The 26,699-nt window shown below is 45.5% G+C and overlaps 1 protein-coding gene across 2 annotated transcripts; it reads left to right on the forward strand.

Annotated features, from left to right (window-relative positions):
* The first annotated feature begins 1,358 nt into the window (after positions 1–1,358).
* Positions 1,359–25,504, forward strand: LOC146515290 (filamin-C-like). 2 transcript variants are annotated; one of them, XM_085165215.1, is made up of 47 exons: positions 1,359–2,140; positions 4,410–4,658; positions 6,175–6,272; positions 7,450–7,600; positions 8,036–8,154; positions 9,748–9,825; positions 9,935–10,097; positions 10,189–10,389; positions 10,554–10,670; positions 11,309–11,446; positions 11,612–11,738; positions 11,840–11,976; positions 12,084–12,277; positions 12,367–12,480; positions 12,580–12,723; positions 12,900–13,023; positions 13,301–13,461; positions 13,555–13,645; positions 13,759–13,928; positions 14,053–14,170; positions 14,257–14,519; positions 14,616–15,213; positions 15,386–15,559; positions 16,313–16,475; positions 16,633–16,961; positions 17,055–17,178; positions 17,347–17,503; positions 17,583–17,772; positions 17,869–17,892; positions 18,005–18,246; positions 18,349–18,448; positions 18,542–18,682; positions 18,807–18,935; positions 19,028–19,201; positions 19,322–19,486; positions 19,628–19,831; positions 19,911–20,063; positions 20,187–20,309; positions 20,430–20,678; positions 20,789–21,058; positions 21,163–21,300; positions 21,482–21,597; positions 22,409–22,541; positions 22,664–22,840; positions 22,949–23,167; positions 23,661–23,882; positions 24,819–25,504. In XM_085165215.1, exons 1-47 carry the CDS (start codon positions 1,765–1,767, stop codon positions 25,004–25,006), a joined length of 8,235 nt encoding a protein of 2,744 aa, XP_085021341.1. In that variant the 5' UTR covers positions 1,359–1,764; the 3' UTR covers positions 25,007–25,504. The 2 variants fall into 2 exon arrangements, with proteins under 2 accessions (XP_085021341.1, XP_085021342.1); XM_085165216.1 differs by lacking the exon at positions 10,554–10,670.
* The last annotated feature ends 1,195 nt before the right edge of the window (positions 25,505–26,699 follow it).

Genomic DNA, 26,699 nt, shown 5'->3' on the forward strand with positions numbered 1-26,699 from the left:
TAATTTGTGCGAATATATTTTAAAAAAAGATTATAGTTGAAGCATCAGTTCACTGTGCCTGTGTTAAACCCACTGACACAACTTTTCTGGACAATATTCTGGATGAAGCTTAAAAGAATGTGCATTTCTCCTGCAGGGCTATGGTCTACCATAGATTTAGCAGAGTAAAGTAACACTCCAGTGTCTCAGGGACACCTTGCTTCCATCATAAAGGAGAGAAAGCCTCTGTTCAGAAAGAAACAAACTCACTTTGGTGTGCTTTGTGGTCGGCCCTGAGAGGTCCTGACAGGCTCTGACTCTTTCAGCTGCAGGAAAATGTCAAATTTACAGTAACTTCACAACATATGTCATTTATATGAAGCGCTGGAACACGTCGTTGTTGACTGGAACAACAGTGTTAAAAGGTATCTTACTAGCAGGTGGGAGATCACCATGGGCACCCCTTGCTGTGTCCATACTGAGTATCTTGTAAATGCCATCTGCATGTGTCACAGTTATACTTACCTCCCACTACTTCATCAAGGCTGGTGCTGGCATCTGGTGTCACTGCCATGTCAGTGCTGAGTCACAGCACCACCACAATCCTTGAAGCCACTGCAAGCCTGGTGTTTATTCTGACCTACTCATTTAGAATACAGATAATCAATTTTTCAGTGAGCTGATGCTGTCCACACACACACACTCCCACTCTCTCTCTCACAAACACACTGTCCATCAGGTGCTGATATGTGCTGTCACTGATCAGAGCTGGAGATGAAACTCTACTCATGTAGCCTGGATAACCTTGACCCACAAAGAGGTTGGCTTTTAAAATTTGAATTTTGAAAGCTGAGAGAGATTTTAACTCAAAACCATCATCTCACGAGCTTTTCCGAGCTTTGCTTGCCTGCACAAAGATGTATTTCACTCAGCGGTGGCAGATAGCAGTCAACCCCACGTAATGCAGCGGCTTCATCTTCACCTCTGTGACCTCATCCTTTAAGATGTTTTATCCCAGGCCACAATGAGGGACTTTCAGGATGTAAAGTCCTACTTTTCTGTATCGTTAGAAAAAAAAAAGAGCCATTGAGACACTCAGGGCACGTTTCATTTTCTTTTCTTAGTTCAGTGGTTCAGCCACTTGGACCCCGAGCTGCATAACACATTCACAACAATCGGCAAGCTCCAGCCCCCCCAACCGCCCAAATAGGAGCGCCTAAAAATAAGCAGCATGCCACAACTGTTGCGCTGCCTAATGTCTGACCAATCACTGGCCCATCTTCCCCGTAAACCGACTCCCGTTATCCGCATGGATTAGCAAATAGACTATGATCACAGACGCTGGGTGACGTGGCCCGGGGGGTCCTTTATAAACCCATCTCTCTCCTCACCCGACTTTCAAGTTAAAACAGAGGGAACTCTTAACGGTGCTGTTCCAGCTCACCTGCCACGAAACTTGAAAAAGCGACATTCTTTCCCCCCGTGGGCCATATGAAAAGGGACGACTTATCAGGAGGGTGCCAATTAAAAAACAAAACAGACGACCAGCTGTCTTGCACGTTGTGATTCGGATCATTTAATCCATCACTGACACCAGAGGCTTCTTCGCAAGTACATCCGAAAAATCTCTAAGCTGCTTTTTTTTCTTTGTAACTCATCCGAGTTTGAACTTTCCTCCGCGAGAGCGCGCTTGCCACCGAGCCGCTAAAGTTTTTTTCTTTTTTTGCTCACAATTCAACACGCAAGTGTCACCGAGGTATAAAAGTGGACGCGGAAAAAGCCATCATGATGAGCACCAACTACGGCGACGACCAGCTGCCCCCGCAGTACTACCAGGCCACTGATTTCGGGGAAGAGGAGGACGACGAGATGCCCGCCACGGAGAAGGACTTGGCCGAGGACGCGCCGTGGAAGAAGATCCAGCAGAACACCTTCACCAGGTGGTGCAACGAGCACCTCAAGTGCGTTAACAAGACCGTCACCGACTTGCAGAAGGATTTTAGTGATGGGCTGAAGCTCATTTCGCTCTTGGAAGTTTTGAGCCAGAAGAAAATGTACAGAAAGCATCACAACAGACCCAACTTCCGTCAGATGAAACTGGAAAATGTTTCTGTGGCACTAGAGTTCCTGGACAGAGAGCATATCAAACTGGTCTCAATAGGTAAGCCAGCCTCGGGCTCTATTAGCTGTTTGGAAAGTTCACTGTTATCCTAAAACCTTAACAGGCCACTATTACTTAGGAACAAGTTATGAAAAAGAGAAATTTATGTAGCCTAGATCCTAAAACATACAGAGGACCATGGCAAGCACACTCTCTTTTGGTATGTTATCAGGCCAGGTGTCAGTCAGCAATAACATGGCTTTTGCAGGCCCCTTGAAGGCAGTGCTGAGAGAGGTCACCAGCTCACTGGAAAATTATTGTGGAGGTGCCACTGAGGTCATTAACTTGTGCCAGGGCCAAAACCCAGCGCCTCCACACTGTTGCTTTTGCTTACTCGCACTGCAGCAGTGTGGTAAATTACGGGCTGGAAATTCAGTAGGACTGCGCTAATGAGAATGACACACTTTATACATGCGGACAGCAGCTACACACACGGACACACAGGCAGTTGTCTCCGTCAGGTCAGGGGTCACAAAGAACTCACCGAAGCTCTCTACTGATAGCCAATTTCTATCCAGAGCCATTGGCAACGTATGTGAGGTGAGGATTAACTGTGGTGGGATTTGAGGATCAGACAGTGGTGCAGAGAGCTGAAGGTACAATAAATTGTTGTGGATTTGTGGATGTTTTTGTCACGTCGACAGGGTCATAATAGGAAGACTTTTCTCCAGCAGAGTGAACAGAAAGCCACCTCTTAAAGATATTTAACAAACAGGGAGGAGATTTTAGATCTAAATGAAAAGTAAGATGACATATGGCTTCACCATAGTGACTGTAGACAACCCTGCGTTTTATAAATGAGAGTATTTATTACATTTCTGTGCTCTGGTGTCTAATGATCCTTGCCACACACTTGAGTGAAATTCCTGACATATCTGGAGCTTTGGCCGTTGGACTGTTAAGGCCACAGCGTGTCCAAATGAAAGAGCACTGCGGGTGTGTGTGATGACACTGGGGGAAAACACTCATCTCTCAAATCTCATTGAGTTCTGTTCATCACAGGGAAGAACAGGCCACAATCACAGGCATTACCTCAAAGTCTAGCAGAGTACATGTCCTGGATATTGTGTCTAGGAGTTAATATGGTGGTGTGTGTCTGGCACAGTTGTCGCAGCTGTACAGACACACTTTAGGTCAGACCGCTTTGACAGAAACAGGGCGTGATAATAAAAGCCCTGGCATTTTGCTTCCTAGCACCATCTCCCTTCATGCAGCGCTATGGGGTTACTGCAGCCGTCTCGAGATGATGTCTCAGCCTCATTACAGTGACCCAGAGACACAAAGAAAAATATAAAATAACATAAAAAAACAAATCACCTCGGGCTTAGATGCTCATGTGTCACCATGTGTAACTAGATGCCATTTGATGGCTGTCTCTTTGACCACGCTGGTGCCGGACACAGCGGGATCAAAACCACACTGTGCCACATTGTGCCACCTGCTTCTGTCAGTCAGACAGCGACACATCAAACACTGCCTTCTGACAGGGGGTGAGGAGGGGGGTGCAGATCTATGAGAAGTTAAAAGAGTCTCAATAAAACGCTCTTGTGATAAACAACTGGCATCAAAGGCGCCTCGTTATTAAAGCCTCGGTGAATTAAGTGGGGTGTATCAAATGAGATTAGTCGATTACACATTAAAGTCCTGCCTCTCTTCGGAGGTTATTTGGCTTAAATGGCTGAAGTTCGAAAATTAGAGTGGATGTTATCGGGAGCTATTTGACAAACTTTTCCGTCATGAACTTCAGGAAATGAGCCGCACGCTAACTGTCAATGAATCTAATCTCCATCTATTTGATTTATCGCACTCTCGCGCAACAAGTTCAGGAGGTAATTGAAATCCAAGTGGTATTTATGCAGAGAGGGATCCGTTTCCACATATCCTCAGCTGTCACTATCTTCAGACTACCATTGTGATGACAGATTGTCAGGGGTTCTCAGCCAGACAGCTGTCTGAGAGAAAGGGACTTGGGGGGGTGGGGTGAGTGGTGGGGGACAGTGAAGAGCATTAGATTCTTGTCTTCTCAGCAGTCAATCATCATTGTTTATATTTTTACCCAGAACAGCCTGGTCAACTCTGCAGAATGCCAGGGGAGCACTATTTGATAGATTACACTTATGCTTACATCTTACTATCCTAAAATCTATCTAGTATCCTATCAGGATGGCCCATAAGCATGAAAACAGAGATTGAAAGTTCATTGTGTTGATTTTTTTTTGGCAAGTTCTAAATCCTCATGAACTCCGCTGTCACTGTTGTCCAACTACAGATAGCAAAGCCATTGTGGATGGGAATCTAAAGCTGATCCTGGGTCTTATCTGGACTCTCATCCTCCACTACTCCATCTCCATGCCCATGTGGGATGACGAGGACGACGAGGAGGCCAAAAAGCTGACCCCGAAGCAGCGCTTGTTGGGCTGGATACAGAACAAGGTGCCTCAGCTGCCAATCAACAATTTCAACCGTGACTGGCGGGATGGCAAAGCCCTGGGAGCTCTGGTTGACAACTGTGCCCCTGGTAAGAAGCTTGTAGTGGCATCGACTGACTCTACAGGTCAGGTCGTCGCTGAGTCAGAATATGCACAGCGTCTGTTGACAGGCTTGTTGCGTGGCAGTTTTTCTTAGTGGAATTTGAGGTCTGGCATGTGCCCATTTGAAACGCTATCACTTCCTCAGGAGAATTCGTCTCCTCATTTAGAAATCGGGGCCTCGTTTCTCTTACTCTTTCTCTGTCTCACACTCACACACACACACACAAACACGCATCTCGATTCCGATTCAGACGTCAGCCAGCGTAATCTGTCTCTGGAGAACAGGTAGTGTCATGGGGTTGCAGAGAGGTTGCTGATGACCGGAGGATGTCCCCGCCAGCTGTCCCACAGTCGCTGAAGCCTTCAACCTCACTGTATCAGGCCCTGAGGCCCAGGCCCAGCTTTAGTGTTTATAGCTTTGCTGCTACACAACACCCCCAAATTTGGGCATCATTCCTCCTCTTCTGTCAAGGGGGATGCTTGGCTCTGCATCAAAATGCAGAATAATCTGTCACAGGGAGGTGCCTAAGCCACAGATCCAAAGACCACAAGGCCACAGTGTGAATCTCTGCCAGTTAAGGCTTCTGTGTCCAGCAATGAATACTAGAGAACCCTCTCCTAGCTGTGCTTTACAGAGCGAAAGGTGGAGGAGTAGCAAGAGGAGTGTACAACACCATGTTTAACTGTGTTTACATGAGCCATTGATCTGGGGAGACGCATCTTTCAAACACTGTGCTGCAACACTGACCATACAAGGTCCTGTCAGCGAAATACAGCAGGGTAGCTGATGAAACTAGCTCTGTCCTGAAAAACCAAAACACAGAGGCTCTGCTTCCACTTCACGTCCCAAAGTACAAGGAGCTGGTTCATTAGTCACTTTGACCTTGACCTTGAACAAAAGGATATCCTGTTTGACATGCAGTTCGCTACAGTTTCTGTTACTGTCCAGTTTTCATACAACTAAAGCATAGATGCTCTTTTCTCCTTTGGTGTTAAAATGGCCTTTATGGGATGGCTTAAAAGCATCAACTGTAGCATGGTGGCAGGAACTCCCTGACATCTCTCAAGTGACATTTTTATAAAGGTTTATTTTGCGTTGTGCTGAAAAAAACCTTGCTTTTAGACACATGTAAACTCAACCTTGTTAATACAATAGTTCTTTGTCCATACTAATTGGATAATGGTATTCTGTGGTGTGCCTGCGTGGGCCTTTTGAGTGAGTGGCCACTCCATTGCCAACACTAATCCAATTTAGGCATTAGCGGCACAGAGCAGGCTAGCTTCGGCCACAGTGAAAATGCCACTGCGTCTGTCGAAGCTGTTTCTTTTGAACAGTCCTGAGAGATTGTAGAGCAGAAGTGCGGGTAAGGTCAGTCGCTGTTGTAGTTAGAGGTGTTGGAGAGATAGTAGTGACAACCCAAATGGCCCTATTATACCATGTGCAGTTTAACACCGCCTACGTCAGTCATTCCAGAGCTAAATTGCCTTTTTGCGTCCTGTCAGGTTTGTGTCCGGATTGGGCGGACTGGGACCCAAACAAGCCTGTGCAGAATGCCAGAGAAGCCATGCAACAGGCTGATGACTGGCTGGGTGTGCCACAGGTAAGATGCATGATAGACGCCAGTAACAAACTGCCTTTGAGTGTACTGCAGCTCAGCTGGGTGGGGCTGATCTCATGAAACAATGCAACATGAAAAGCAAGAGTGTTTCTTCAGTTTTCTGATTGGCAACCTAGCTATACTCATGGGACATAGGTTCAGAGAGAACAAACCAACTACTGGCAGATTAAACCAAAGCCTAATTTGCAAATGCAAACAGATCTCATACACATGGAAGGCAACACTGAAGTGGGGAGAAAAAAACAACAGAACTATAAAGAGACCAAAGTTTTTTCCAGGGAGATTATGCTGGAGGATGCCATGAAATATTTATTACCCAGCTCAGGTCTAATATTTCCATTTAGTTTATTGTAGCTCTTAGTAAGTGAGTGTGTAGGAGTTTCATTTTGTGAATTTGTGGAGGTGTGAGATTTCTTAACACCTTCCGAGCCAGCCTCTGAAACTGAGGTGTAAATATGCCTGCGTTCATCAGAATAACAATGTGAAGTGTGCGATATTTTCAGTCCCGTCTGTAAGACCCAGTCTCCGTATTGAAATGTGCACCGTGCGCGTTGTTTACTTGTTTGTCTAAGGCACAGGGTTAGTTACTCTCCATGAGGCTTAGCATTGGTGAGATAGCCAGGGGCTGTATGTCATGGCGTTGCAGGGCTGGGGGCTGGATTCCATTGTGGTGTTGTTAAGGAGATGTGGGAGAGGTCTGGCTCAGAATAAATCCCCCCCTTGCTGGCTTATTGAGGGCAACAATCCTTAACCCTGCTGTCCTGAGGTTAAATATAACCAGTGTGGCGCAGGGCTTTGTGCCAGTGTGTGATAGACAGGCAAACAAGTGCTAAAGGGGTGGAGAGGAGCAGGGGCGGAGGGAATAAATAAGTTTTAATCCTCATTAAATCCCACTGCACTATACTTAATAAGGCAAATTTGTAGAAAGAGTAACCCAAAACCCTTGTTGCAAAAAAGACAGTATGGTTAATTAAGACATAAATAAAGCCGTGCTGTCTTTTTATGGTCACAGCTGTCATCATGGTCTTTGCTTAAAAGCGAAACCGTGTCTTCTGTAATTGAAAACAGTTTTTTAATGAACACCAAATTTTTCCCACAGAAAAGGTCAGCAAGTTTGTGTGACTAACCGCTTTAACGCTGGCCGATTTCTATGCTTCAGGTGATTGCCCCCGAGGAAATTGTCGACCCAAATGTGGACGAGCACTCGGTGATGACCTACCTGTCTCAGTTCCCCAAGGCAAAACTGAAGCCTGGAGCTCCTCTCAAGCCCAGACAACTTTTTCCAAACAAGGCCAAAGCCTATGGACCAGGTGGGCATCCCAACATGAATGAATGAACAGCTCACAACAGTTCGTACAAGTACTATGACATGAATAATGAATGTTCACCTTCTCAGTCTTGAAAACAGTGATGCTAGGTACTGTTACTGTATAGATAATTTAGCAGTAATACAAGTGTGTTCCCTCAGGGAAACCTTTTAATGCTTTTTTGGTGGTGCATCACTTTGTTGCATTTGGTTGTCTGTAAATGTTTCATTGCCCCAAGCTTTTGTGAAAGAAACCCATATTTTATCCGATTGCATTAAACAATTTATTTTCTGTACTCTCACTGCATTTGCCTGCCTTGCACAGCAATGTAAGCTCAATGCTGTATATTAATTGGATAATTGTAATCTAGAGGGGCCTATTTGTTTGCTCTGATGAGAAAGAAAAAACATGCCTTGTGTTTCTATATTTATATCACAGGCATTGAGCCTCATGGAAACAAGGTACTGCAACCAGCTGTGTTCACTGTGGAAACTCTGGAAGCTGGCAGTGGTGAAGTCCTGGTCTACGTGGAGGATCCAGAGGGACACAAAGAGGAGGCGAGTCATACATGATACCCAAGGGTTGTTTGGCAATCTTTCGTCAAGCTCAGAGGCCCAAATTCAAAATTTGATTAAAGGGCTGGAAAGATAGTTGGCATGCCCCCTTCATCATCCCTCCAGGAGCTATTTGAAGAGTCAGTGATAAAGCAGGGTCTGAAAATTACTAAGGACAAAAATCACATCCTTCATAACGAGTATGAGATGATGCCCTCAGGAAAAAGGTACAGGGTACCAAACTGTAGGTTTACATTTTCTTTAGTGCCATTATCAGTCAAATTATTGAATTATTAACCCTAATGCTAAATTTAGACCTCACTTTGTCAGCCCAGCAATGACCTAATCCAGGTGACACTGGGGCATTGGTTTGAAACCAAAAAACTGGGTGTTGTGTATGACTACTGCTGCGTCTCATCATAATGGACCAAAACAAAAGCTGCATCCCAGCAGAAAAACATAGATGGGAAATATTTTTAGTTTTCCGTTGACGTTCTGTCACTTCTGTGAGTTTTTTTTCTACTGCTTGTCTGTATACAACTGTCAACATGGCAAAGCAAATTAGGAACGATGTTCCTGGTGTAGTTAGGTGAAACTGTCAAATGGAATAACACACGACAGCCAGTATTATACACATGTACGTGGAAATCACTAACAAGCATTAGCAGCAGGCAGTAAGCGTGATTAATCAAGGAGAAGTGCAAAGCCTGTCATGCCTCTCAGTTCTGGAAAGGCAAGATTTTCTAACTCTGTAGATGCCTAATCTGACTATAGACGGTATATAAAAGATGGGTGTAGCCACAGTGACATCACCCATATCCTGTCCTGTCCTTGCCCCGTCTCCCTTCCCTCACTCCAGCCAGTGTCGCTAAGGGCTTGCTCATAGAGGGTTGTCTGAATGTTGAGGTTTTCACCTTACAATATAAAGCACCTTAAGGGAACTGTTGTGGTGTATATAAAACTGAACTGAATTGAATATGGACTCATTGCAGACAGAACAGTACGTCGTAGGGACAGGGAAAAAATATTTTGTCTGGCAACTTTGTGTCGATAAAAAACTCGATATTTTATTAAATACATTTAAGTTCTCTGGAAGTACAGTGAGCAAGACAGCTCATCTCATACACCTCCATCAAGAGATGATGCAAGCTGAGTAAACTTACATTAAATCAGCTCATATGCACACAACAAACACTGGACACACTTAGCTTTAACAGTTTACTACAGTTAATTACTCTATTATCAGAAACATGTAATTGCCAACTTGACCCCATTCAATCACAGACTGATAGCGGACTGACTCTGTGTTATGGCGTTTTAGAGTGTTGGTATGCTTAATCATCCTAATCATCCATTGCAAAATATTAATAACTGCAATATGCTGAGTACCGTGGGTTGTGTGGGTATTCCCACCTCTAGCAATCAGAAAGAGCGCTGGTTGAAGGCAGACACATTGGTGTCACTTTTTAGAAATTGAAGATATGGCCAGCTTTTATATACAGTTTATGAATATTACATTGTGACCATTGCAACAACACACAAAGATTTGCTCATCTTTGACTAAATGTCTCTCACTTTGACTTTTTTGTTCTTCAGGCAAAAGTAAAACCCAACAATGACAAAAACAGAACCTACACTGTCACCTATGTTCCTAAAGTTGAGGGAGTTCACAAGGTGAGAGCCCACTGGCAATATTTATTATGTGTTTTAACTATACATACGGTCACGACAGGATAAAACGGACTCTGTATTAAATTTGTCTTGTTTTTTCCTTCAATGTTAGGTGAAAGTGTTGTTTGCAGGCCAGGACATTGACAAGAGCCCGTACACAGTGAATGTGGCAAAAGCTTTAGGGGACCCGAGCAAAGTCCAGGCCAGGGGACCAGGTCTGGAGCCCACAGGCAATGTGGCAAACAAACCCACATACTTTGACATCTACACAGCTGGTAAGCATGAAAAAAAAACCATCCACTGCTTACTGAAATCATATAGAAAACAACAGTCCTCCAATAATCATTGGTTTTCTGGCAAACGTAGGTGCTGGTAATGGCGATGTCAGTGTGGTCATCGTCGATCCTCAAGGCAAAAAGGACACGGTGGAGCTCATCCTGGAAAACAAAGGGGACAGTGTTTTCCGTTGCACCTATCGTCCTGTTCTGGAGGGCCCTCACAAGATTCATGTGCTCTTCGCAGGCCAGGAGATCCCCAAGAGCCCTTTTACTGTCAACATCGCAGAGGGTGAGCCATCTGTCTGTGTTGTAAATTAGTGTCACACAAATCTGATTTCTTACCGTGCCGTAAGTGTCGTGGTGATCAATCCATCACAGTCTGCAGTCAACTTTATTTATCCTGGAAACAGCCACCCTGTAAAGTCCATAATCCTTCCTATCTGTCATTTCTAGCTCCAACTGTTGCTCCTCCCAAGGGAGCGCCACTGCCGATAACTCCTCAGTCAGTGCGCACCCCTCCTGGAGCGAAGGGTGCGACGGGGGCTCCTCCCCCAAAATCTGGCCGTCCAAGTTAGTATTGTCTCATTGGAGGAGCTTGTGCCTCTTGCCTAGCCAGATCGACACAGTGCAATCCTGTGCGCCAGGCCCTGCAGATGCCCCTCTGTGCTTTCCTCTGAGCTTTTGGTGCCGTGGCTTTATGCCATGCTTGGTCGCCTGCTCTATCGTCCCGTGTCCTGAAGCTTGGTGGTTTAGTCATGTTCAGAGAGAAAGAGAAAGAGAGAGAGAGGAAATGCAGTGTTGTACACATAGTTTGCAGTTTTTCCCAGTTAGAATTTCAGCCACTTCCTGCCTGTCTTTGCTCCTCTCTCTGTGCTTTTGCTGTCGACATGTTTGTTTTCATCATGGCTGCATTTGCCTCAGCCAATATTCCATTAAAAGCCTGCCCTCAACATTTCAGAGTGACTGACTGAAATGTTGCCGGATGCTTCCTTGATGCCCCGTAATGTGTCAATATTTTGTGCAGCACTGCACTGACATTTGTGCTGCAGAAAGCGTCATTCTCATTTACAGGTTCAGTCTGTCAACATTTGTGGAATCCCACTTCAATTGGAATTTGCTACTAACATTGCTGCAGTCAGCTCTTGGCTACTCTGAGCTTTTTTTTGCTGCTGAAAATTTTGTCTCACACTTGTTGTTATTCCTTTCAGCCATAAACCCAAATGCTTGCAGAGCTACTGGCAGAGGGCTTCAGCCTACAGGTGTGAGAGTAAAGGAGGTTGCAGACTTCAAAGTTTTCACCAAGGGAGCCGGCAGCGGTGCACTGAGCGTCTCAGTCAAAGGGCCAAGTGAGTCAGACTGCTCTGTTCTCTGCATCACTCCTCCTCGTGCATTTTTAGAATGATTTCCTTTGTTTGGGTCCTTTGTCTGCATTCACATACGCGTATGATACGGCACTAAACAACAAAACGAAATGCATAAAATGCGTCTGAGCTGATATTATTCCTTTTCAGCTGGAGCAGAGGAGCAAGTGAAAGTGCGAGATGTGGGGAACGGTGTGTATGAGTGTGAATATTACCCCCTTAAACCTGGTAAATACACAATCACCATCACCTGGGGAGGCCAGCCCATCCCACGCAGGTAGGGTCCTATTGTTGCCTTCAGCAATTCATTAATAATGCACGGTCACATTTGTGCCAGGTAATATTGTATATACTTGTTTTTCTTCTTGTGTGCCGCAGCCCTTTCGAAGTTCAGGTGGGTGCGGAGGCAGGTTTTCAGAAGGTGAGGGCCTGGGGTCCTGGTCTGAAGACTGGCATGGTGGGAAAATCTGCTGACTTTGTGGTAGAGGCCATTGGCACTGAAGTTGGAACTCTGGGTAAGATGTGTGCAGGTTATGCAAGCTCTTATGAAAGAAAAGTAATACCATTCTTCAGTGCTTTTAAAGCTGAGCTTTATACGTGGTGAATGCTTCATTTTTCTCAGGCTTCTCGATTGAAGGCCCATCACAAGCTAAAATTGAGTGTGATGATAAGGGCGATGGCTCCTGTGACGTACGCTACTGGCCCACCGAGCCCGGTGACTATGCTGTCCATGTCATTTGTGACGATGAAGACATCAAGGACAGCCCCTTCATGGCTCACATTCTGCCCGCAGCCAATGATGTTTTCCCTGAAAAGGTAATTCTAGCTGATATCACTTATAAACTGAGAAAGTACAAATCACATCGCCGAGATCTTCAACTGCATCCCAAATAATGTATTTCAAGGTGAAAGCTTATGGTCCAGGCCTGAAGCCGACTGGGGTCATTGTGAACAAACCGGCCGAATTCACTGTTGACGCCCGCATGGCTGGGAAGGGTCAACTCAAGATCTATGCACAGGTATGGCCTGAAATCCTTGTTTTGCATTGATAGGAGTGGGTCATTTATATTCATGTGGGGTGTACACGCCAGACCTGACAAGACTTTGTATCCACTAAGGATGCTGAAGGCTCCACCATAGACATCAAGATCACTGATAGGGGAGATGGCACATTTCACTGTGTATACACTCCTGTCAAGCCCATTAAACACACCATCATCATCACCTGGGGCGAGGTCAATGTGCCCAGCAGCCCCTTCAGGGTAAGAGACATGGAGATGTACACACACACACACACACACACATGACTTTATACCGCTCTCGAAATTAAGTCTATTTAATAGGATGATACTTCACCAGATATAGACAAAATAAGAGGACTGCAGTGGTTGTACTTCAATCAATTGCATCTGCTTCAAGTACACTGTGAATTCATTAGGTGCTGGTTGGAGAGGGTTCTCATCCAGACAGAGTCAAGGTCTATGGGCCCGGAGTAGAGAAGACGGGGCTCAAGGCTAACGAGCCAACATACTTCACTGTGGACTGCAGTGAGGCTGGGCAAGGTGAGCCTGAACAAGGAGATGATGTGGGTGGTTACAAAAACACTCCTAAGTTTAGTCGACCCTAAAGAAACTAGTGCTGCACCATGCAAATGTAAAAAAAAAAAATGTAGAGCACAGAAAGAGAAGAATAATTGAATCTGTGAAGCTAAATTTATTTGAAATGGATGACAGTATTTTATAAATAAAGCCAGAGGAGTTGAGTGACTGCTTCAATATATTCACACGCTCAACTTTTAAATAACCTTTGTGAACTGCGCTCATTGTTATGCACCGTTAGGGGACATCAGCATTGGAATAAAATGCGCCCCGGGGGTGGTTGGGCCTGCCGAGGCTGACATCGACTTTGACATCATCAAGAATGACAATGACACCTTCACTGTCAAGTACACTCCACCCGGTCCAGGCCGATATACCATCATGGTGCTGTTTGCAGATCAGGTAAGAATACAGTTTTTTATCTGAGCTGAGGGGGCCGGGCTGTAAAATTATCAGTAGTTTTCATTTTCATTACTTGGTAATTGTATTCCTCAGGAAATTCCAGTAAGTCCGTTCAAAGTGAAAGTGGATCCTTCCCACGATGCTGGAAAGGTGAGAGCAGAAGGGCCTGGCCTCAACAAGACAGGTGAGCTTTCTTGACATCTATACCGTATAGGTATTTACATTCGCAACCACTTCCGTTACATTGCTTTGATACAAAGTAATAGAACAATTTGACAAGACGCATGTGCGTTTCAGGTGTGGAGGTGGGCACTCCAACCCACTTCAATATCTACACAAAGGGAGCTGGCAAGGCCAAGCCTGAGGTGCATTTTGCTGCGTCAGGCCCAGGAGAGGCAGTTCGTGACTTTGAGATCATCGATAACCACGATTACTCCTACACTGTCAAGTACACGGCTCTTCAACAGGTACAGCGGACCTCTGTTCGATGTCCAGTTAGATTAGAAAAGGAATTATTCACAATAGTGCCATGCATTATTAAATACTCATTCTTCTTCTGGTGTTTTTTTAATTAATTAATTAATTTTTTAGGGCAACATGACAATATCCGTGACTCACGGAGGAGATCCCATTCCCAAGAGCCCTTTCCACATCACAGTGGCGCCAGCTATGGATATCGGAAAAGTGAAAGTGGAGGGATTAGATACCAGTAAGTTATAAACCATCACACATCTATAGTCCAGTTAACTGTATAATTACATGTTTTATATAAATTTATTGTGCTCTTTCGTGCAGAAGTGGAGGTTGGAAAGGATCAAGAGTTCACAGTTAACACAAAGGACGCTGGTGGGCAGGGCAACGTAGGTGTGAAGATGACCTCGCCCTCTGGCCGACCAATCCCGTGCAAGCTGGAATCAGACAAAGCCAAAGGCGTTCACAGTGTGAAGTATATTCCCCCAGAAGAGGGGCAGTACAAGGTTGATGTCAGTTATGATGGGAACCCTGTGATGGGAAGCCCTTTTGGGGTTGAAGCAGTAATGCCTGCTGATCCATCAAAGGTAAAAGATCATGAAAATTGTATAGATTTCTGCACTATGTATGAAGACATGTTTCTCTACCATCTCCCGCAAACTAACTTGACTGTTGCATCACAGGTGCGAGCCTTCGGCCCAGGTCTGAAGGGAGGGGTTGTGGGTAAACCAGCTCCATTCACTATTGATACAAAGGGAGCTGGTGCAGGTGGGCTCGGCCTGACGGTGGAAGGTCCCTGCGAGGCAAAAATTGAGTGCCAAGACAACGGTGACGGCACATGCTCAGTCGCCTACCTGCCCACTGAGCCCGGCGAATACGCCATCAACATCCTGTTTGCAGAGCAGCACATTCCAGGCTCTCCCTTCAAAGCTGCAGTCCGCCCAGCCTTTGACCCCAGCAAGGTGACGGCTAGTGGGCCTGGTCTAGAGAGGGCCAAGGCAGGTGAACCAGCGACCTTTACTGTGGACTGTACCAGAGCAGGCGACGGCGAGCTCACTATTGAGATTGTGTCAGAGACTGGGGTTAAGGCGGAAGTGCACATCCAGAAAACGGCTGATGGCACCTTTTCTGTCACATACATCCCATCCTTCCATGGCACACACACCATCACGATCAAGTACGGCGGCCACGTGATTCCCCACTTTCCAAAGGTCCTGCAGGTCGAGCCCTCTGTTGACACCACGGGTGTTCACGTCTACGGGCCTGGAGTGGAGCCCAGAGGTACGCATGACAAAATCACCTCAAAATAAATCACTGCATTACATTATAGACGTAAAGGTTAGATTTGTTTTATTGGTCGTTACCGCCTTAACATATATGCCAACTGCTCAGAAATAAGTATTAGTAAAGATATCTAATATCTCAGCACCTGAAGGCCCATTTTCTTCTCTAGGTGTTCTCAGAGAAGTCACAACCCACTTCATTGTGGATGCGCGCGCCCTCAACAAGGTTGGAGGAAATCACGTGAAGGTTCACATTATCAACCCCTCTGGCACCAATACAGACACCTACATTACTGACAAGGGAGACGGCACCTACAGAGTGGAATATACGGCGTTCGAGGACGGTAGGAGCAGTCATTATGTTAGATCATACATAAACTAAGAACTGTGGTGAAAAATGTCCAGATTTGACCCGATGCAGATAAATGGAGGATTTTACATGGACAGGGCATGTGAAAGAGTTCATACAGACAGAAAAAAATCGCTAACAGGTGCTTGCATTGGGCGCCATTTGGGAATAAAGCTAAAGAGATGGAAAAGAAAGAGCGGAGTGAGAGAGAGAGCTGGGTATAAATACAGAATGATGCAGTGGTGCAATGATGTGAGGGGCAGAGAGCAGGGAAGCAGAGAGTCAGACAGGCTCTGTTTTATAAATAGTGCGCTCAGAAGCTCTTAACCAGGTATGTATGTGTGCTGAAGGCTGCCTGCACACAGCAGTACAGCAGGGGAATGACAGGGGATATTAATAGAGACCTATAGCACAAAGCAAAGATATCACAGAGCACTTCTCTACCACCAGACATGCTCTAATATCACAGCAGTGTGGCTGGGAATCTGGTGTATAGGCCTACTGAGAGGGCTCTGTCAGAAAAATGTTGTAACAGAATAATGAATAGGGAACAGATGTAACGCCTTGTACATTCACCCGAGCGTCTGCGCTTTTGATAGTGTCTTTTATAAATAAACAGATGTTTACCTCCCTAAAAGGGAATTTGTCTGGCCCATAATTTAAAACGAGAAGCAGTAACAGCGTTAAAAACAAGCAGGCACAGAGGTTTGGCGTCAGACCTGTAAGTGATGTATTCGTTTGTGTGTAGGGATGCATCTGATTGAAGTGCAGTATGATGACGCGCCGGTGCCTAAGAGTCCCTTCAGAGTGTCTGTGGTGGAGGGATGTGATCCAACCCGGGTCCGTGCCTTTGGACCGGGTCTGGAGGGAGGAATAACCAACAAACCAAACTGTTTCACCGTGGAGACCAGGTACTTCTGAACCACATATAAGACAAAAGAATATAAAGAATATTTGCATATTCTTTAAAATGTTTTTCTTTTTCTGTATTTTGTAGATAAAACAGAGAAAGAGAGTATATTAGAACCCCAGTGTGAACATTTTTTAAATTGTCGGCTTCTGTCACAGGGGTGCTGGTACAGGAGGCTTGGGTCTGACCATCGAAGGAGCCTCAGAGGCAAAAATATCCTGCAAGGACAACAAAGATGGCAGCTGCAGTGTGGAGTATGTGCCCTTCACTCCTGGAGACTACGATGTGAATATTAACTACGGAGGTCACCCGATCCCCGGCAGTCCGTTCCGTGTGCCAGTTAAGGATCCCGTGGATCCCAGCAAAGTAAAGTGCTCAGGTCCAGGTCTGGGCGCTGGAGTGAGAGCCCATGTTCCTCAGACTTTCACTGTGGATTGCACCAAGGCTGGACAGGCCCCACTGGATGTCAAACTCTATGGCCCAACAGGTGTGAATGGGCTCTATTAATAAGAAAAACTGTCATTAATGCACCAAGTGAGTGACAAATAGCAGTAATTATGTGGCATGTCTTTATTTCTAGGGACCGTGGAGCCTGTTGGTGTGAAGAATAACGGTGATGGAACCCACACAGTTCACTACACTCCAGCCCAGGATGGCCCATACACTGTAGCAGTCAAATATGCCGACCAGGAAGTCCCACACAGGTAGAGTATGAGTATAAGAGTAATCCAGGAAATTTGTTTTGATGTCTTGTTTAAATCTCTGCTCTTTGTGTCTGGATTTAGAAGCACTAAACACATTTTTTGTGTCCCATTTCTGCCTTTTTGTCACACTGAATATGTAATTATATTTGCTACTGGCCTCTCCAACAGTCCATTCAAGGTAATGTCTCAGCCTGGGCACGATGCCAGTAAAGTACGTGCCAGTGGTCCTGGTCTCGATACCAAAGGTGTGCCCGCTAGCTTGCCTGTTGAGTTCACCATTGATGCTCGTGACGCTGGAGAGGGACTGCTCACTGTGCAGATTCTGGTAGGTTTTCCTTCCTTTTACACAGTATTTTCTAAACAATAAGACACTATGTAAAATAACATGAAATGTCTGGTCACAGGACCCAGAGGGAAAGCCAAAGAATGCAACCATCCAGGACAACAGGGATGGCACATACACTGTCTCCTATGTGCCTGACTCTACTGGCCCCTACACTATCACCATTAAATATGGAGGAGATGAGATTCCTTACTCCCCATACCGCATCCAGTCTCTGCCCACAGGAGATGCCAGCAAATGTCGCGTCACAGGTAAGAAAATACTTATGATAAATAACAATATTATCAGCAATTTTGATTTAATGTTCATGTTTTTTTAACCATCATGCTCTTTTTTTATTTCCGCAGTTTCTATTGGAGGACACGGCGTGTGTGAGTATCCAAAGCTTTGCTTTTATATCTGCACTGCACTGCTGGAAGACTTTACAGGAATCAATGCAGCACATTTTACCTCTTATCCTTCTTTCCTCTCTGTCCTTAACAGCAAGTCTGCAAAAGCTGCAGACCTCTGAGGATACAGTTATAACAGTGGATGCCAAGGCTGCTGGGAAAGGCAAGGTGACCTGCAAGGTTCTGACCCCACAGGGGATGGAGGTGGACATGGATGTGGTGGAAAACCACGATGGCACCTTTGACATTTACTATACAGCACCTGAACCTGGGAAATATGTCATTACCATCCGCTTTGGGGGACAAAACATCCCTAAAAGCCCCTTCCATGTGATGGTGAGGAAAGGATTATTCGCTAGCTGCCACAGTTCTGTGTGCTTTTAAACTGACATTCAGTCGAATGAAACCAACAGTTTATTTTTTCTTGCTCCTTGACAGGCCACAAATGAGCCAGTCGTTCCCCGGGATACTGTGGATCCTCTCTTCCGTCCCGTTAACTTTCTCGTCCCCTTCACACCACAGCAAGGCGAAATCACAGGTGTGACAAACACACACAAAAAGTCTGCACACACATGCCCACAAAATATCTTATTTTTTAGGTCACTGACATTTAACCGTCTTACCTCTGCAGGTGAAGTGCGGATGCCTTCTGGCAAGACTGCTCGCCCACACATCACTGACAATAAGGATGGCACAATCACTATTAAGTACCAGCCCACGGAGAAAGGCCTGCATGAAATGGACATCAAATATGATGGAAACCACATACCAGGTCAGCAGCACACCATGTTGGATGGATGGACCGGAATTTAGTGCTATTGATCAATTTTGCTCCAGATTTAAAAATATAAAACGCAGTATTAATCATTGGTTGCTGATGATTGTGCCCTCTTTAGGAAGCCCTCTGCAGTTCTTTGTGGATGCAGTGAACAGTGGAGTGGTGACTGCTTATGGCCCAGGTCTGAGTTATGGCATGGTCAACAAGGCTGCCACTTTCACAGTGGTCACGAAGAATGCAGGAGAAGGTAGCAGAACATAGGCGTTTTTTTAGTGATATTTATGAGACAACTGAAAAGAGAAAATACATAGTGGAAGGTTTTTTTTGTGTCCCTTTCAGGTGGTCTGTCGCTAGCAGTGGAGGGGCCCTCCAAGGCTGAGATCACCTGCAAGGACAACAAAGACGGCACCTGCACTGTGTCCTACCTGCCCACAGCACCCGGAGACTACAATATCATTGTCAAATTTGACAACAAGCACATTCCTGGCAGTCCCTTTACTGCCAAGATCACTGGTAAGGAAGTACATTATAATATGTATACACTATACACACATAGATATATATATTGAATCTTTAAACGATCACTTCTGCAGGATCAGATCTATCACTAAATCATCTCTTTTCTTAATTAAGGGGATGACTCCATAACCAGAACATCCCAGCTGAATGTCGGCACAGCGGCCGATGTGTCCCTAAAGATCGCAGAAACTGATCTGAGCTCTCTGACTGCCAGTATCAGAGCCCCATCTGGCAACGAAGAGCCGTGCCTACTTAAGAGACTGCCCAACAGACACCTCGGTGGGATATTAATTTTCCTGTTACACAAAGACTAAGAAGAGTAGAAGATTGATAAGATTCACCTGACGGATTTAGGCTTTTTTTCCCCCAGGTTGGTCGCATTGAATTTCTTTCCTCTAACCCTTCTTTTTATGCCCACAGGCATCTCTTTCACTCCTAAGGAGGTTGGTGAGCATGAAGTGAGCGTTAGGAAGAATGGCATGCATGTGGCCAACAGTCCTTTCAAAATCATGGTCGGCCAGTCAGAGATTGGTGAGGCCAGCAGGGTGAAGGCTTTCGGTAAAGGCCTGGTGGAGGCGCACACTTTTGAAATGGCTGAATTCTTTGTGGATACTAGGAATGCAGGTATGCTTTTTAAGTGGTACATGACACACAGACAGTTTTACAAAAAAGAAGCAAATAAACAGTCAAATCTGTTGCTTAGGTTACGGAGGTCTGGCACTGTCAATTGAGGGTCCGAGCAAAGTGGACATCAACTGTGAAGATGTGGAGGATGGGACTTGCAGGGTGACCTACTGCCCAACAGAGCCCGGAAGTTACACTGTTAACATCAAGTTTACAGAAAAGCACATCCCAGGTTAGAATCTTTTACTTTGGGGGAAAAAAGAGGATATTTTGCTTTAAGAATAATAATTTTTTTTAAAAACGCCATATTAAAATGAATTAAATCTGCATATGTGTGTGTGTGTGTTCTTTCCAGGAAGTCCTTTCACAGTGAAGGTGACCGGAGAGGGAAGGATCAAGGAGAGTATCACTAGGAAGAGACAGGCCTCATCCATTGCGTCAGTGGGAAGCACATGTGGTCTTAACCTTAAGATCCCAGGTGAGCACAGAAGCCAGTTAGAAATGGTTAGAGAGCAGAGGAACAACGGGGAGCGATTTTAAATAAATGAAGCTACGGTATTCTTACATTTATACTCTCACTGCTTCTTCCTTGCTCTAGGAAACTGGTTCCAGATGGTTTCAGCTCAGGAGAGGCTAACGAGGACATTCACTCGCAGCAGCCACACTTACACCCGCACCGAACGCACAGAGATCAGCAAAATCCGCGGTGGAGAGACCAAGAGGGAAGTACGAGTGGAGGAGAGCACTCAGGTGGGAGGAAGAGGAAGCCCATTCAGAGATGTTTTTGGAGACTTTCTAGGCAGAGAGAGTCTCAGCAGCTTCGCTGGCATCACTGCCAGACCTGAGGGTGAGTCTAACTCTGAATCCAGCTTTAGCTGCCTGCTAAATCACCGATGTACTGTATGCCTATTATGTATCCTGGATTGTTTCTGATCTGACGTTTTGCTGCCATACCAGTTGAGAGTGGTTCCCAGGCCATGACAGCTCAGGTGACCAGCCCCAGTGGGAAAACAGTGGACGCTGACATCGTGGATGGAGGCAGCAGCACCTACAGTGTGCGCTTCATCCCTCAGGAAATCGGACCCCACACAGTCAACGTCAAGTACAGAGGCCAGCACGTCCCCGGTAGCCCCTTCCAGTTCACCGTGGGTCCCATGGGAGAGGGTGGAGCACACAAGGTCCGCGCAGGCGGTCCCGGGCTGGAGAGAGGCGTTGCTGGAGCGCCTTGTGAGTTTCCTGTTTGTAAACAGCCACGCTGTTAATGGGAATGATTGTGTTTTGACATTCTTCTTCCTTAAGATTACCATTCTCCTTTACTTTATCATCTTTAGCTGAATTTAGTATCTGGACCAGAGAGGCAGGTGCTGGTGGCCTGTCCATTGCTGTGGAGGGGCCCAGCAAGGCTGAAATCTCATTTGAGGACAGAAAAGATGGTTCCTGCGGTGTCTCCTATATAGTGAAAGAACCAGGTAGAACTTCTATCACACACAGCCGTGGATTTTCCTCACGCATGTTTTAGCAGTGCGACTCGTGTGTGTGTGTGTGTGTGTGTGTGTGTTTGTTTCTGAGCTGCTAAGCTTTTCAGTAATTCCTGTGAGCCTCCTCCACTTCATTTGATGGTGGAAGTAAATAACCTGTCTTCCTCCCCAGGTGACTACGAGGTGTCAATCAAGTTCAACAACGAGCACATCCCTGACAGCCCCTTCATCGTTCCGATTGCTACACTGTCAGACGAGGCCCGCAGGCTCACTGTCACAAGCCTTCAGGTTAGCTCTCGCACACATATGCACACTTCCACACACACATACACAGCTGTCAATAGTCACATTAATTATTTGTCTCAGCAGCTATCACAGACAAAATAGATACGCAATCACAGAATATCAAGGTAGAATAGCAGATGGCATGTGACATAATGTGCGATTGGTTGCAGATCTTTCTAAAAGCACTTTGCCCTTGAAGTGTAATTGAATGCCAGCGCTGGAGCAGTACCCATGAATATAATACTGTGATGCTGGCCAGTGATGAAGGGCTGGATTAACTGTCCCTCTGTAATGTGGGGCATCACAAGCTGTGCTATGTGAGCACTCAGTTGCTTTGCTGTGATTGTGTTTCCATCTGAGCGAAAGCAAGAAAGCAAATTGTGAGCTGAAGATAAAGATACCTCTGACAGCTCACGATATTGGTGTCAGTGGCAGACAGATGTTGTTTTATTTGCTTTCATAGTCTCCGTAACAGCTGCCAACGATGCTAAAACCATGTATTTTTAGTTAACTGAAATGCCACTTCAGAGCACTTTTTCTCGCACTAGAAAATGAAAAAGGCAGGTAAAGTGCAACGGCAGCATTTAAAATGTCACGCTATCTCTGTCTGCTAGGACCTCTTGTCCATCTGTGGGGCAAAAAACACTAAACGCCTCGCTGTAATCTTTGACCTTTTCTGCCTCTCACACGCAAATGCTCTATCTATTCTCGTTCAGGCATGATGAGTCACACACATTGTGTCCCTAAATGTGTGGGCCTCACGCACACACACACACACACATTTTTTGATCCTATTATTACCTGTCTTTTGCAGGAGAAAGACTTGAAGGTGAACCAAGAGGCATCTTTCATGGTGCAGCGCAACAGCGCCCGAGGTGTGGTTGATGCCAAGGTCCACACCCCCTCTGGCTCTTCTGAGGAATGCTATGTCACCGAGCTTGACAGCGGTATGCACCACCCTAAGCTTTTAGCATTAAGTAGGCTGCACAACAGAGATAACTCAGGTTTTTTAATTTCAACGCGTCATCTGTGAGCATAAGAGCAGAAATGTCTCCTATTGTGTTTTTAGACAAGAGTGCAATCCGCTTCATTCCACGAGAGAACGGAGTTCACTCCATAGATGTCAAGTTCAATGGATGCCACATTCCTGGGAGCCCATTCAAAGTTCGAGTGGGAGATCCAGGGCTTATTGGAGACCCTGGCATGGTGACTGCACATGGCCCTGGACTGCAAGGGGGAACCACAGGTGCATTTCACTGCCATTCACCATCATGTGCTCCTGCTATTTTTAATATTCTTGCACAATTGCAACAAGGGGGAAGCCCTTCAAACATCAGCATCTTTCTTCTCACAGGTGTACCCTCAGAGTTTGTGGTCAAAACCTGTAACGCAGGCTCTGGCACTCTGTCGGTCAACATCGACGGGCCGTCCAAGGTCAAGATGGACTGTCGGGAGTGTCCTGAAGGCTATAAGATCACCTATACACCCATGGCACCCGGCAACTATCTCATCACCATCAAATACGGCGGGCCACAGCACATAGTGGGAAGCCCTTTCAAAGCCAAAATCACAGGTGTGCTTGACAGTATATATCTACATGATAGGTCTTCGATTGAGAGATAAGTGCATCTCTGAAAAGTGCAGAAGTAATGAAAATGTCACGTCTTCCACGTGTGTGCTTCTCCGTGTTCATCTTAGATAAAAGCTGTTTTTCTCTTGCACTGCAGCAATATATTCCTGTCACTGGCTGACGAAAAAAAACAAAAACATTCCCATTTTTTTTTATTAGTGTTACATAAAAATGCTTTCAAGTTTGAAAACAACTCCCAAGAGTCCCTGAAAGTTCACTTTATTTGAAAGTGGTATAAAATCTTTTCCAATTTGGGCTTCCTTGAATGTTTCCGTTGAGGAAAAACTCTCCCTATAAACAGCAGCTTTTCCTCCCTCATATCTTTGTCAATACCCAGTGTGTTATGTAATGTCTGGATTAAGCCATGATGACTGGAGATAACTTTTTTTTTCTCTTTCTCTTTTTCTGTCTCTGTCTCTTTTTCTCTCTCCCGCAGGCCCGAGGCTTTCTGGGGGACACAGCCTCCACGAGACCTCCTCCGTCTTGGTCGAAACGGTTACCAAAACATCCAAAGTGGGTGGTGCTTACAGCTCCTCCTCTTCTACCACCTCATCCAAAATGACGTCAGATGCTAGCAAGGTGGTTTGTCGTGGAACAGGGCTGTCCAAGGCTTTGGTTGGGCAGAAAAACAATTTTACTGTCGACTGCAGCACAGCAGGTGAGGCGATAGGGATCAAACATATTTTGCGTGAATACAGAAAAAAGCAGGATTTGAGCACTGGTATATACAGACACCAAAGCGAGGTTTATTAAATGATTCACACTGTAACCGTATGTTAACAGGTAGTTTTAAGCTGCTATGACCTCAGTAATCTCAGGTTTTTTATGCAGTGAATGAGTGGGATCTGGATTTACATTTTCACAATATAAAAGTCCAAATTTAGTTTCAATTCCCCAAAACAGTTGCCTCAAGGTGTTTTATATTTTAAGGTGAAAACCCAACAATCAGGTCACCCGCTTATGAGCAAGCACTTGGTGACAGTGGGATGGAAAAACTGCCTTTTAACAGGAAGAAACCTTCGGCAGAACCAGGCTCAGGGAGGTGCGGCCATATGCTGTGACCGGTTGTTAGTGAAGGGAGGAAGAAAAGACAAAAGACAAACTGTGGAAGAGAGTCAGGGATTAATAGATTAATAAATCATCATAAAAGCCTAAAATTTTGATACAATCAAAGCTCTCTATATTTTTTTACACTACCTCCCTCACTTATTTCGGGCTCAACCAAATAATTTGTTAACATCATCATCATAAATGCCTGGTAAATGCTAAATTGCTCATTTTCTTTCGGCAGACAGCTGCAAACTTAGTGTAATATTTGAATATTTAATGCTACGCAAGAAACATAAAGTCTACTTTCCTGAAAAGAGCTGCAGAACCAAAGAAATGTATAAAAAACACAAGACAATGTCATCACAGAGGTCATGATGAACTGCAGGAACGAGGAATATTTCTCTGTTACTTTGCCATTTTAGGAAACCTCTCTGACATCATACATTTTCTTTTCATTGGCTGAATAAAAGAATATTTAAACTTGCACAACCACCAGCTTTTGTAGACCACTATCATTAAATCTCCCTCTTGCCGCTCCATCCAGGTACCAACATGCTGATGGTGGGCGTGCACGGACCCCATGCTCCCTGTGAGGAGGTCTACGTCAAGCACATGGGCAACAAGCTCTATAACGTCACCTATACCGTGAAGGACAAGGGCAGTTACACTGTCATTGTTAAATGGGGCGACGATAACGTGCCAGGAAGCCCGTACAAAGTGGCTGTACCGTAAAAACAACAGCAACAGTGACAAAAAGACTCCATCCCTTCTGACCCTCCACGCTTTCCTCCTCATGTGCATGCATCATTCAGTACTTCATTTCCGGCACCGCTGTTTGCTCTTCAGCAAGGATCACAATCTACTAAACATGCAAGAAAACCTGCAAGGACATTTGCTTACAGAATTACTGATGGCAGAGAAGCTGTTGTGCCAAATTATTGTTTAAACTTCAGATGATGTGTGTGTGTACACTCACAGGTATGCATCCACATTCAGACGGGTGTGGGGGCAGCACTGTGGTTCAGAAGTCCTTGAGCGACCCCCAAATGGCACAAGTACACGAATGTTAAACAGATGCTAGAGTAACAGTGTTAAGAGTGTGATACAGTATGGTTTTGTATGACTTAAGAATGACAAAATTGACTTTTTTTTTGTTATATTAACCTTTTTTTTTTTGGTAAGTCTTTGCAGACCTAATAAAGATTTAATTGCTAACTTTCCAGATGAAAATGATTTGGTTTATTTGATTTCACGCTGTGCTGGCAGATGCTTCGCGGGCTCTGCAAGAGGCATCTCTTACGTTTCACATTTCCATAGTTTCATCATGCAGCTATTTTCTGACCACTGCTGGTTCCTCTGTCTGAGCAGCTGTCAGGATTTTCCTTTTCGATCACAGCAGCTCTCAGCTGAGAAGCTGCCCTTTAGATATTTGAGAGCTGAAAACTTTCTTCCCGGCAAACTTCCGACTGTGCAACCAACATTTAAAATCGACTCTCCTAAAGGTCTTCATTTACCTTTAACTCGATATCACGATACAGTGTTGCGTCAAATAAATAATAAAGGGTTTCTCTTCGAGTTCACCTTGTTTGCATCCTGTACTTGTCCAGATGCAATCACAAGATGGCAGCATAGGCAAGCTCACATCTGTATTCATATCTCCAGAAAATACACCATAATGCAATCTCCATTGTTCCCAGTAAAGATTGACTACACCATGCTCAACACGAGGAAGCCCGCGGAGCGTAGAAAGCAGGGGGAAACGGCTTCTGTTGTTTGTGTAATTAATCCTGTTGGATCAGAGATGGAACACAAGTGGATTCTGTTGTGGCGTCCTCATGGTGGGGCGCAAACCAACCAGCAAGGAGGGAGGTCTACCCTTTCGCTTGTGTGTATGTGTGTGTGCCGCTCCATGAATTGTGCGCACATTCCCTATGGCTGCTGTGTGGTCTGTGGGCCTCGGTACCACGGTGAGTCAGCCAAGCAGCCTCCACACGGTGACACAGTTCACCTGAACCAATACCATTCTTCACAGAGAGGAGCCTATAATTAGGTGCTAATTTTCTCTGGTTCCACTGTGACATGATGCTGGGGGCCATGGCGAGGCAAGACAGAGCGCGTGGGTGCATCTGATGAACAGTGGCGAGAACTCGACTCGAGACCATCTGGCCGAGTGGCTGACGCTGCCCGCTGCTGTCTCTGCTGACGCTGGGACCGGGGCAGGGCCCACCCACGTCAGTCTGTCCTCCCCGTACCGCTCCTCCGGACCGGGACCCAGGCGTCTGTCCACCACAACATGTTTATCTCGAGTGGATGCCAAGTGAATCGGGTGCAGCGATCCAGCAGCATAGAAGAAAAAAAAGGAAGGGGAGGGGGGGGTACAAGCGTAGGGGGGAGGAAGAGGAGAGCGGAGAGGGCAAAGAGAGGG

This window comes from Neolamprologus multifasciatus, chromosome 7 (assembly GCF_963576455.1).
Source record: "Neolamprologus multifasciatus chromosome 7, fNeoMul1.2, whole genome shotgun sequence".
NCBI lineage: Eukaryota > Metazoa > Chordata > Actinopteri > Cichliformes > Cichlidae > Neolamprologus > Neolamprologus multifasciatus.

Bases quoted from the DNA above. Each gene is read 5' to 3' on its own strand.
- LOC146515290 (XM_085165215.1), top strand. From the start codon at position 1,765: ATGATGAGCACCAACTACGGCGACGACCAGCTGCCCCCGCAGTACTAC. The intron at 11,739-11,839 runs GTAGGGTCCTAT...TGTGTGCCGCAG, and splicing joins GGCCAGCCCATCCCACGCAG to CCCTTTCGAAGTTCAGGTGG. The intron at 13,929-14,052 runs GTACAGCGGACC...TTAATTTTTTAG, and splicing joins AGTACACGGCTCTTCAACAG to GGCAACATGACAATATCCGT.